A 13424-nucleotide genomic window follows, 5' to 3' on the forward strand; every position below is an offset into this window, starting at 1 on the left:
AAATATTGAACACTGAAAAAGTTTGATATGGTAAAATTGTTAGTTAAAATTGTTTTTTGTGCTTTGTTTTAAAACTGACATTTCTAAAGGAATATTATAGTACTCTAGTTAGTATTGTGTAGATATGTTATTACAGATAGAGAATAGAGAGTGTAGTGTTGCTGCAGAGCCAGATACCTCATATTAAATAGAAACCAAATTATAAAGTGTTTGTTGGGGCATTTTAATATAATGTGTTTTCTTCTGACATTTCCACATCTCCTTGCCAACAATTTTAGTTGCCAAAAATATGTCCAGTGAATGGTACGTATTGTATCAACACTGTGGAAAACACAGCACTTCTCTGCCCACATCCCAATCTGCGGTTTTCTACCACTAATCTAATCTTCTCTGTTCCTCTGCAGTCATTGACATTCACTGTAAACATCCCACCCTGTGAAAAGGGTTATATTAATGTTAACTTATACTGTATTTACACATTTACACTCTACTACTACTCTTATATATTACTTTATTTGTGAACCTATCTAAAGATATTTAACTTCAGTTTATTTTCAGCCATTTGCTTTTTACATGCCATTCAGTGTTTGTCTTTTACCAGCCTGTTTAGTCTGCTATTTGTTTTCGTCTCTGCATGCATCATCAGGTTTTGGAAAACATCTGACCATTTGGCTCCATTCACATGCTGCTGGCTTGGTTTAACACAGTGGTTTGAAAAAATTGTTTTGGCCCCTACATTTGCAAGAGGATCTTTCCGGAGGCTGGGAGGAAATATTTTTCTGTGGAACAAAGCTGCAGCTTAGCTTTCAATGCTGGAACATTTAACACTAGATGTTGTGTATGTGTAAGAGATAGGAGGAGGGGGTGGAGGGAGGAAAGGGAAACAGGTCAATCAAAGCGCATCAAGTAAGACAGGGAGCTGGTTAAACATTAGCACACATGCTATTGAGTGAATACATCTGTCTTGTTGTGTTGTCTGTGGATGTGTGTGTATGAGAGCGAAGAAATAATGTATTATATTCAGACCAATCCCTAAAGCCAAAGAAAAGACAGACCGTTTTAGAAGTGCATTAAAGCCATCCTTTACGCAGTAGTGAACCTCATACAAAATACACCATTTCAGCAACACAGTTCTCTTTTGGCCACCTTGTGTGCTTATGTCACGCTTGTAATCTGCAAGTTGATTTTTAATTGTGTAGGTGTTTATTTGTTCTAATCAAGGCTTCAGTCAATTCATATTCAACTTCAATTAAAATGAAAATGAAAGCTTCAATATATTTACAAGAACTTATTCTACTTTATTCATTTATTAAATGCCTTTATATGAAAACAAGTATTTAAAAAAAAAAGATAGACAACTGATAATGAAAATTAATTGAACTGAGGCTCATCAAATACACGGAAAACATAAATATTTAAAAACAAAAACTGAGCAGTAGGCACAAAGAGGCTTCGATCATTGGTAAATACTGTACAATCCCAATAAATCACTGACATAACTTGGATTAAAGTCTAAGCAAGTATAAATTAATACATTTAAATTATAGTATCATCAACATACTGTATAAACTTACAAAGATTCTAGAAGACAACTGTTATTGTGTGTCATCATCTGTTGGATTGCTGGCAAGTGCTAACCCGTTGTCCTAACCCTCTAGAAGTAGGGTTTATTATGTTTTTTTCTGTTGGTATGGAGAACAGAAATGTCAGTTTTTCCTCGACCACACTGGAACAGAAATATTCCAGTTGAGGTTCCGTACAACTCAAAAGGTCAAAGCAACTGTAAATGAATGTATACAATGTATTTTGTGAGGCACGGAGGATTCAAGTGTCCAACAAATTTTACGTTATCAACAGTAAATCACAGTAGGTTAGTAGTGATAAAATCGTCTTGTTTATTGCAGCCACGGTGAATAGGTAGTTTGCATTCAGTTATTCTAGAATTGCTTAAAATTAGTACGTATTTTAAATTATGGCAAAGGTATTTATATCATGTAAACACCAATAAGTAGACTTGACTAAAGGACAAAAAATAAATGTAGCCTCACTCACCAACTTTCACTGATGTTACATTGTCTCATGAAGGGAATCAAACGATTAATAGACACAAAAACTGCTGCTACAAATTTTGCAATGGGGCAACAAACAAAAATAGCTATTACAATCCTATAAGAATACCTATACCAATTTAACATCTGTTATGACATTAAACTCATGTCAACAAAGTCAAAACAACAGAAATACAAAACAATATAATTTCAATTAGAATGTGTGGATAGCAGGCCAAGTCTACTCAGAGTTTAACCACTTAGCCCCACCTCTCTGTATGCATCGACCACTGATCATCAAATTTAGTTTTTTGACTCATAATAAGCAGTAGGTAGATGGTTAAATTTCAGACACTATACATGGGGCAAATCCCTGATCTTTTCACTTAAATATTTGTCTAACAGGGTGTATACAAGTAAGAATGATGTGCTGTGAAAAGGGAATATCTCTAAAATTCTCTAGAAGGTCCCATGCTCCTTTGGTTGGCTGGTTGAGGTAAAACCTGACATGCCTACACTACCTAACATTGTAACTATTTAAAAATAATTTGTAAGACATGAATAAATTACTGATTTTTTATAATCCTGTCAGTTACATTGTCACTGTCCCTTTAAGTCCAAACCTGCTATGGTAGCTGTATGCAGTTGACAGTCAGAAAGGAATGTTTTGGTTGCTTCAGAAATCGTTGGTAACTTTTACGGTTTCTGAATTATAGTCATTAGCCTTGGCTTTACCTGAGGAATCCTGTTACACGTGCTTGCTGCACTCAGTCATCAAATAAAATAGTCCTTTAAATATGACTAATGCTGGATGCAAAGTTGAGGGCCAACATACGGCTACCACTGTATGAATACTATGAATAACTGAAATCTCTTAAAAAATGGCTTACGGAAATATAATCTCTAAACATCAAAACACATTGAAAAGGCTAGTAAAAATAATTTTACAAAAGACAGATAAAGCACATTTATATTTGGTCAGTTCTTTAGTGTCAAAAATTTGTAAGAAAGCAACAGAAATATGTACCTGCAGAGAAACATCATCTCTCATTCCAATACTGGACAGCATATGAAAAAACATATTCATTCCTCATAACAACAAAAACAAATCATCGATGCAGCGAAGAAAGCGTACAGAAAATTAAATGTAATGATGAAAAATGTTAAAAAGAGCAAATTTGACCTCAAATAGTAAAAGTAAAAGGGTTTACATTTTTGAAGGCCCTTTGTAATACTAATCCCATAAGTGGTACCATTTCAATTAACAGCATTCAAAATGTGTTAAGGCAATTCATATGTTTCTGTGAACGTCCTCAATGTTGTTAAGCTGAGCTGGACAGTTCAGGCTGTAGCTCTGCTAAATGGGACAATCAATTCCTCTGTAACTCAGAACCAAGTCCAACGAGATGTGAAAGGATAGCAGAGGAGGAAGATGAGAAAAATAATAATGGCGAAAGCACTGAAGAAGAACAGAGGTGCTTGACTTCAAACTTCATCAAGAGGGATCATCCTCAGTTGTTTATAGATCCGTTCTTAGTCCTGATTGGGAGGAGACACACTCCATTTAAAGTCCCTACTGGTCAGTTCAGGCGTAGAACTCCTTGGTAGGCGCTTTGTGATAGGCTGTTGTGGAATCTTTGGTGTCTCCCAGGTTGTAGCTACCTTCGTCCTTCTTCTTCATACGGTAGGCGATTAGGATGAGGAGGAAAACAGCACAGAGGAATCCAACCACTCCGCAAGCTATCACCGCTGGAGAGGGAATAAAAAAAACATTGAAATATTATTATTTTCTTGACAATATTTGGCAAAATGTAAATCAAAAATCTAAATCTTATTTCTAAAAGTGCTCCAACAGAAAATAACCTGCTTGCAAATTATGCTTTATCATCATCTGTTAAGTCTTCAGATGCTAACTCTAACCCTGAATTATACCTCATTAAACCAGACATGTGGGGACAATAAAGATGCTGTTAAGCCTAGTGGAAATCTGTCCTTACCTGCCAGCACTTCCGTCCTCTCCCACATGTTCTCAGAGGTCACTTCTGCCGGAGAGTCCATCTCATATATTGTGCCTCGGTCGTTGGTGGCCTTAAGATCATTTTCGGCCCCTGCGATCCGGACTTTGTCTTCGCGGTCTTTGGGTGTTGAGACATCCCACCTATCCAGACTGTTATCCTCGACGGTATCATTGATTACAGCGATGTCTATGCCGAATTTGGTTGCAGTAGTTTCCCTGGGAGGCTTGCTGGTGGAGCTCTGTGCGAACCAATCAGCTGTTGTGCCTGCCACCTGGAGAAATATAAGCAGTAGTTAAAGCTATAGTGCGTAGTTTCTGTCGGCCCCATGAGGAATTCTAAGTAATGACAACAAAACTGTCGCGCGTCCACCTGATACAAGCCAAGCACTAAAGCTTTAAATGCATGATGCACTCGATAACAAAGTTGGGCTGAAAAGGATTTGAAGAAATTTGAAAATTTGAGGCATAATGTCATCGTCTCTCATCTCACATCATAAGTCGAAAAGCATACAGTATAATGGATGTATTCTTGGGAAGGCTTTGGTTCATACAGATGTTGGAATTAACAGTGGCTGCAAGTCTGTTAATCATTTACAATGTCCAAAGACATTTCTTAACAGAATACATAAGTACACCATTTGTAATATTTGTTTGAATCTTTTAAATCGTCTACAGTATACTAGTGGTTTATCTTGGAGAGTTTTCTTTGAGATAAGGATTTATATCAAAGGAAAAAGCAATATTCTACCTCCTCATCACTGCTGTCCCCATTAGGTAATATGAATGGTGTTGTCTCTGTATCCTTCACTTTGGTTGCTGCTGTGGTTGATGGGTTGTGAGGAGAGTCTGCTGTTGGCGGTGGTTGAGTTGGAACCGTTTCCTTGGAGACTGTGGTCTGAGAGAAGTTAGTGAACCTCCTGAGTATCTCCTCTTTATCTGCGAAAGCTGAAATAGAGGAAACAATCATCACACATTCTAACACCTTAGAGTGACCTTTCTTTAAAACCTAGCAAACATTGTTTTTTGGGGTAAAAACAATGTCTGTACACATCACCTATAAACAGACTGCATGTATTAAGAGTGTTTGAACCTAATTTTTGGCACAGAGCCGTTGCCGTATCAAAATGCATCATTCATGCACATTCAGTTAAGGATTAAGAGTTACTTTATAGTTTAAGGGTAGTCTACTACTAAATTAATATTATTATAATCTAAATATCTAAAAAATAGATTGCCACAAAGCTAAACAGGGCTTCAGCTCAAAGTTGACATTTTGTAGATGAATGGTTTGAATCGGATAATGATGCAATATTAAAAGTTGACATTGAGATGTTAATTAACCAGTTCCTTTCACACCCAGTATTGCAATGCAATCTGGGAGTTTTATAACTTACTGGAATTCACTGAACCACATTTTAGTTTTTATTGTGATCACGCTAAATGTTCCAACACATTACTCACTGTGGGCGTAAAGGTGAGTCACTGATAATGAGGCAGAGAGTATCTGACATCTGTGCGCTTCCAATAAAATCTCACCTGGTACACTCCACATTACCTCAGGTCAAACATCTGGCACACAGTGAGCGAGTGCTTCTGTGTCTGAATACACTAAGCACTTGTGTCTACCGTACATATATGGCTCATTTGTCTGACATTTGCAAATGAGCGGATAGAGTAGATTAGAAAACTTTTTAATGGTCTGTAAGGAAATTTGAATTTTAAGATAGAAATATGGTCCCTGTTACCCAAAATCACTTAAAGACTAACAGGATCTCAGTCCCACTGTAAGTCTAGATGCTTCGGGGAAACCGGGCTCTGTACTGAAGAAAAACTAATTTTGACTTTGTGTTTAAGTTCATTCAACAAAAATGATGATGTATCTGAGAACCCTTCATTTACATATTTAACTGCTGAAACAAAGAATGTGATGTTGCAACCAAAATCAGTGTTTCCCATACATTGATATATTTGTGGCGGCCTGCCACGAAATACACACACACACAAAATGATTTCCATTGATAAAAATAACAAAGCAAAACAATTACAAAACAAAGACAGTGGTCTCCTTACCAAAGGCTCCAGATCCAGAGCCTGATCCGCCATCATCACCATCTTCATCATCTATAGGGAGGTCACCTGACGTTCGGCCCTCTAGGTACATGTCATCTGTTGCGGAAAAGAGTGACTGGGAGGAGACAAAGAGCTGGAAAAGAGAAGAAGAAAAAACAGGTATTATGATTCAAGCAAAAGAGAAATATTATCAAAGACAGAAAAGACGAGGAGACACATAGATCTCCTTTATTCAAACTTGCAGAATTCCCTCCACTAATCGAAAACATGTGAACGTCTCTACAGTTTGGGGGTAAGGCAATACCTTTTACAGCCAATGACCTATGCTGGCTAAATATGCCAGAGTGTTCACTGGTGTCTATCAGTTTAACCATAGTGTGTATTGCATCCATACTGTAGCATGTACAGTAGATGGAGGCAAACTTTATTTTGTGGCAGTAATTTGTGATGCTTCACAGAGCCGGACAGAAAAGATCTAAGTGTATTTCAGAGGAGGAGGGAGAGATAGAGCAGCTTCAAAGGCAACACACAGAACAGAGAACAGGGCACACACATGGGGGAAAAATGTTTCATGTTGAGTAGGAAAACCTCCCACTAACCCAAACACTACACATAGGAGTCTGATGAAAACCAAAACCCTACTTGTCCCGTCATCTAAAGCTTAGTCTGACACTAGAAAGCAGACTCCAACCAAAACGATGAAGTACTGGAATTGATTAGGTTATTCATCAGCTTGCTGAAATATGACTCTCTCTATGTCTGAAGAATAAAACAAGCTGCGATAACTTCAGAAAGACGTTAATATAACAAACGGCTTGGGAAGACTAGAAAAACACATTAATCAAAGAAAGCAACATGATAATGAGTCTGAAATTTAAACGAGGAATGGCCACACACACACACACACACACACACACACACACACACACACACACACACACACACACACACACACACACACACACACACACACACACACACACACACACACACACACACACACACACACACACACACACACACACACACACACACACACACACACACACACACACACACACACACACACACACACACACACAAAATATGGCCCATTGAGACCTGAAATATGTCTGGTATGTATACTATGCTTCCACTAACACAGGTGCTGAGAGAGCGAGAAACGAGGGCGACTGGAGGAAGGGAAGAAGACGAAGACAGAGACAGAGACAGTACTGTATGTTTCTCTTGAAACAGGTGCTGGTGACATACTGTAGGAGGAGGATCTTTTAGTGCAATAAATATTCACACTTGAGGGATTACACATACTAGCCTTTCATTTGGCAGTATACCTACTAAGAAGTGAGAAGTGACATAAGAAGTGATACAGATCTAAAATGTGTGTATTTATTATTCACTAACTGCAGACCAATGCTCTTCACCTGATAATGCCAGACACTTATTTCTGCTTGGGAACATATTTTTGGTATCAATAAACTACAGTAGATCAAGGCTTAATAAAAACTTTTAAAACATACTTTTCTTTGTGACTCCTGAGATATCATGTTTTTATTCGAGCTACCAGAGATGCAACAAGAGAAAAGCATTATGAGATGAAACCAGATTTTGTGTTCACATTGTGGCAAAACAGGCCAAACAGAAAACCATCCATTTTCACAAGACAGCAGAGTCTCACAATGCCAGGGCTGACTAGCAGAAGGGGGTCTCGCATTCTTGCTGGCTTCAAGCGGGGATTACAAAAGCAGATGCTGTGCCCCACACACACACACACGCAGACATTTCACTTCTTTTAAAAATAACTTTGGTTTTTATTGAATTAATGTGGATGACCAAAGAGAATTAGAGCTGTCTTACATTTACTATCAAACTCACAGCTCCAGGTTGGACACAATCTAGATTGTTTGGTCTCTTTGAAAGAGAGCTCATGCGCATGTCTGTCTACACTGATTGGATAGTCCCAGTGAAGGAGTCATACAATGTACATGCTAAAAATGAGCAGGAAACCTTTATAAAAAGGTCACAACTACTACTAATACTATTTCTGTGACAGAATTCAAGTGCTGCTGAACTGATGGACTGCCAAACGCACCACCTCCACCACGTACATGTACTTTAAACAGAATCCCTCACATACACAGTGATGTAGGGCTAGGCAGTATGGTTGAAATCATTATCACCATTATTGAGGATATATTCCGATATCAATAAACACGACAATATGGTAGATGTCCCAATCATACATAAAATAATCCACCTGATGTTCAAAGCAGTTAACTGTGTTTCACTGGTATATATTATACTCTTTATATGTGTAAAACTAAAACTTTAGAAACTCATTTTAGAATTATAATATAATGTGCTCTGGGAGAAACAGAAGAGAACTCAAACAGAGGTTTGTATGAAGGTTAACAAGATCATATTTTTCAAAACGTATGCTGAAAGTCTATGCATGATCATATTGAGAATAATTACATTTTTGCCAATCCCTACTGTGGGAGCAGGCCCAGGAGGGCAGCAGATAACAGCTATTTTTTTTATTATTTATTCATCTGTTGAGTTTTCTTTTCAATTATTAAGGAAGTTGATCAAATGTCAGAGAATGGTAACAAATGCAGATCACAAATTCCCAGCTTAAGGTGACATCTTCAAATTTCTTGTTGTGTCCAATCAGAAGTCCAGAACTCAAACATATTTAGTGTACAATACAATACTGAGAAAAGCAGCAAAACGCCACAATTGAGAAGCTGAAAACCCAAGACAGTTTGCCATTTATGCTTGATAATTGACTGATTATCAGAGGTATTGGCGAATCATTTTCTGTTGATTGAATAATCGATTCACTGTTTTCGAAATACACTTACAGACAATGTAACATACAAAATGTAACACAAAGGCCAAAATAAAAAATCAGCTATCACTTTCTCGGTCAATCCCTCTTGCTAGAAAGAAGTTAGCGTTAGGGCTTACTAGAAGACTTGACTCAGTCAGTCAGAGGTTACACGCATCTGGAAAACATACATATGTCACACACACACACACACACACACACACTTTTGACAGCCTGGTCGCAGTGATAAAACACTACAGACATGAAATAGGGAGGGTGTATGAGTGTGTTTTTAAGTGCATTATTAAATCTTGTAATCAACAAATCCATATTTGTTTTTAGTCTGCTGGATGGCTATTACAGTAAAATATTCCCCCAATGAGCGGGATGTCAATGATAATGAGAAAGCAGTCAGGTCAAGAGTGAGGTTGTGTAACAGCCAAAAGTACACAGACAGCAGACCTGTCATCACCATCTAGATAGCAGCAGCACACAGCGCTGTGTTAGAGAGGGGGTATGTTTGACCAGGGCTATGAGTCATGTTCAAATGTCTGACTGACCCCCCCCCCCCCAAAATGTCAAATGTGTCTGTTTAGTTAACAGCAATTATCGTCCTCAAAGGCTTCATAAAAGGCACAAGTATTTGATACCAATTCCAATTCTTGGCTCGTGATTCTTAATCAAGTAATTTTTGTTACAACTCTGTTGGCCTGGACAGAGTATCGCGGTAGGATTGTAATACACAATATCTCCTTTTGTTTTACACATAAGAGAATATTATACTGGACTTAACTGAGATATGTATCACAGTTATTTGAATCTGCTGACCCCAAACTAAAGGTCCTAGCCCACACTATTTGAAAAAACATACATGTTTTCATCAGTTAAGAGGCTTCAAATATTAAAAGCTTCGTGGTGGACCAAAGAGCAGTATAAGAAAGATTTCCCTAACCACCAATATGTGGCGATAACTGGTAAGAAGAAGTGGTATTTACCATTGTATTGAAAAAAAATTAAATTACTAAAACAGTTAGCTCTGGTTTTACTATTTAACTCTTTTCAGGTCTAGTTGTTTGTGTACATTTCAGACATACAACTAGCAAAGTCACAAAAATGCAATAGAAACAGTCCGGCAGCAAATCAGATGTCAGACAGGACGTGAACAGTCCTCACTTCATATGCAGTGTTGTGACTAATACTGCACTACTGATAAACCGAGAGCACATTCAGGCAGACCACACATGTATACCAATTTTCCACAGCTAGGAATCTCCACCTTCTATTTTTACATTCATGGATTATCATCATTACAATAATGTATTTGGTCTTTCTGTGAAGCAGTGTGAAAATAATCATTGATAAAGAGCCAGTGCCACAGGCTTTCTCTTGCCTACTATGGTTGGGTGTGTGTAGCCCACGCAGTTAGATGCTTGCCTGGACTAGCCCGGTGGGACTCACTGTGAGTCAACCATCCAGAAAATGACACAACTACTGGCTCACAAACTCAAAAGCCTGTTTCAACATTCATCTTTTAGATGGGAGCAACGTCACTGACTGACTAACCAGTAATTCTACAGCCACACAGAAATAGATAGTTTGATCCTTCACGCCCAGCAATTTAGGACTGGAGTCTGTGTATTAGTGGCATGAAGTAATATGAAATCAAAGCATGTGTAGAGTAGAGTATGACTTACATTACACAACGGTAAAAGTAAGCAGTTCAAAAGTTGTTTTTCTAGAATACATGTTCACAGAGTAAAACTTATGGGGCCTTAGGTGGAGAACAAAATTACATTAAACTATATTAATTCTCTCTCTGCCCACACAACTTTTTCAGTATCTAGCCAATGTTTACTGCCTTGCCATCTCTGGCCACACATTTTGAGCAGGACAGTCTCAGGTTTCAGCTCTTTCCCTTTCACTATATACAGTCCATAAATCATAAATGTCATGCATTTCTGGAGAGGTGGCGAAGTTCCCTGGCTCTCATTTGGGACTTTTACAGTGAATAAATCATGCAAAGAGGAAGGTTTTTGCACTTGTGACAATACACAGAGCTATGCTTTAGCCTGTCATTTCCAGGTGTTTTTCAGCTTACACACACACACACACACACACACACACACACACACACACACACAGTTTGGATTCAGTTTGGGGGGGGGGGGCAATTTGAATTTGACTTGTCAGACAGGGTTTCGTCATTCAGTTAAATATTCATTAGATTGTGATACAGAGTTTTATCTGGCAAAAAGGATATTTTAAAACCTGACACAAGCCCTGTGTTGCTGGGAAATTCAGGCCAGGAGGTTTGGGTTTAAATGTCAAAGCTGGGGGCATAAAGGCTGAACAGAATTTGGCCCTGTGTGAACTTGACACCAACTGGACGCCTGAACTTTGCTTGAATACACAGTCTGAATATCAGTAAACCCTGCATCAGTCCGTAGTAGCTCTATACTGTTGCTTCCTGGGAGATACCATTAGCTTATGCTTAAAAAACAGTAACGTCATGCTTATTTTCATGTTGACATATTTTAGCACAGACTTATATAAAACGTCCAGGTGGTAAAGGATGTTAAAAAAAAAATACTGAACACGCTAACGTTAGAACGGTATAACGTCATATGTAACGTTACAGCATGAATGGAAAAAAACACAATTAAAAACAAAACAAATATAAACGTTACGTAGGCTGGCATTTTCTAAATGTAGCTAGCTATCTCAAAGGCTTATTCGTTTTTTTTCTCGGAATAAAAGAAAGGCAATGTCATCGAGCCAAATTACATTCAGGTTTTATACATAACGTTAGTTTTTCGGTATTTTAAATTAAGCCGAAATTAAAAGCTACTTACTTTTTCACTGATAAACCCAGTCGCCAGCCCGACGAGGAACAACAACCGCAGATTCCTCATCGTAACTTCCAAAAAGAGACGACAGTTGTAAGGATAAATAAATATATAGTAAGAAAGGAACTAAATTATATATACTCAAAAGCAAAATTAAGTCGTTAAGCTAATTTCTCGTCACGTGTTCGGCTGATGTTTTCTGCTACTTTGGTAAATCTCAGCGCTTTGATGGAGGACTGGACGCGTTGTGGTGTGCGGTTCCTCTGGAAAAGTTGTTTGGACTGGCTCCATAGTTGTGCAGCGTGGCTCCGCGGTGACGTCAACACGGCGTGACGTCCATTGACTGCTGGGGGGCGTTTTTTGTACAATGAACACACACATGCAAGCACGAGCATACCCGCACGCACGCGCGCGCGCGCGCGCACACACACACACACACACACACACACACACACACACACACACACACATACATACACAAACACGGGAGACCTGTGTGAAAGTAAAGAGAAATGCACTACATTTTAGGATTGTCAGGGAAAAGACATTTTTCAGAAAACTAAGTTGAAAGTCCACTCTCCAAATCTTATTTAGATCAGATTGTGGTAAACTCTCCTCAAATAATGAGTAGGATAATGAAGTTAACTCAGTGGGGTTGGTGTTTACTCTTTGTTGTACCTGTACCCTCAACAGCAGATATGTACCTGCCTGTTACTGTAGGTTGTTGGACTGATGTAGGTTGTATGAAAAAACATCAATCAACACTGCTCTGAAAATGATGGTGCTGATTCTCTTTGTGCTGACTCTGTGTTGGGGAAACAAAAACTAACCAGGCTACACCACAAAGTGACAAGTACAGAAACTTCTCAAAAAAAGATAATAAAGGTTCCTAAAAAATTTAAAGGAAATTGGTAAATGAGTAACTTTTAATAGCCTACATAAAGCTGTAAGCACTGGCTGCTTGTTAGGACATAGAAAAGTGAAGTATGTTATAGCTTGGAGGAAGACAAAGTTTACTTACACATGACAATGTTCTATTTCATAGTCATTTTTTAAATACTTAGAATTCAATAAACATTTTAGTAACCCATACACATTTATTTGACTCATTTTACACCTGAGATAAGGGACTGACCAGTGTGTGTAGAGAAGTAACAACTAATGAAGTGGATTTTAAACTGTAGCTATGACTCTCTAGTCCAGAATGGTTATGACAGCAAAGTACAACACATTCACATTCATCACAGTCACACCTGACATTAAACTGAAATATAAAAAAAAAAAAAACTCTTTGAAAGTTTTTGTTTTCTTTGTACCAGAAGAATTTACCGTGAATAAAGTTTCCTTTATATTTTGGCCGAAAAAGTATTCCCAGCTATGAGAGAAAATGTCACTTTGCTTTGCTTTCTTTGCCATCATCTACTAACATCATTGCTTTAATGAGACTCTTCTCCCAGAAGTCCATATCCTGAAAGAAACATACTAAAACTTTCTAACATTTTACATTTTCAAAACATTGATGATCTGGAATTTGGAACCCATCATTGTTTTGGCTCAAATCAACTACTATAATGATTTGGTTTTACAATACCTTTTCAGTGGATGTAATTGGGATT

General features: G+C 38.0%; 1 protein-coding gene across 1 annotated transcript; it reads right to left on the minus strand.

Moving 5' to 3' along the window:
* Positions 1-1875: 1875 nt before the first annotated feature.
* On the minus strand, positions 1876-12091 carry LOC144519873 (uncharacterized). Its single transcript, XM_078253365.1, has 5 exons — positions 11815-12091; positions 6136-6268; positions 4814-5010; positions 4046-4337; positions 1876-3797 (listed from the first exon to the last, which is right to left on the minus strand). The coding sequence occupies exons 1-5, from the start codon at positions 11872-11874 to the stop codon at positions 3634-3636; spliced, it is 846 nt and encodes a 281-aa protein (XP_078109491.1). The 5' UTR covers positions 11875-12091; the 3' UTR covers positions 1876-3633.
* Between the last annotated feature and the right edge of the window lie 1333 nt (positions 12092-13424).

This window comes from Sander vitreus, chromosome 6 (assembly GCF_031162955.1).
Source record: "Sander vitreus isolate 19-12246 chromosome 6, sanVit1, whole genome shotgun sequence".
Taxonomy (NCBI): Eukaryota; Metazoa; Chordata; class Actinopteri; order Perciformes; family Percidae; genus Sander; species Sander vitreus.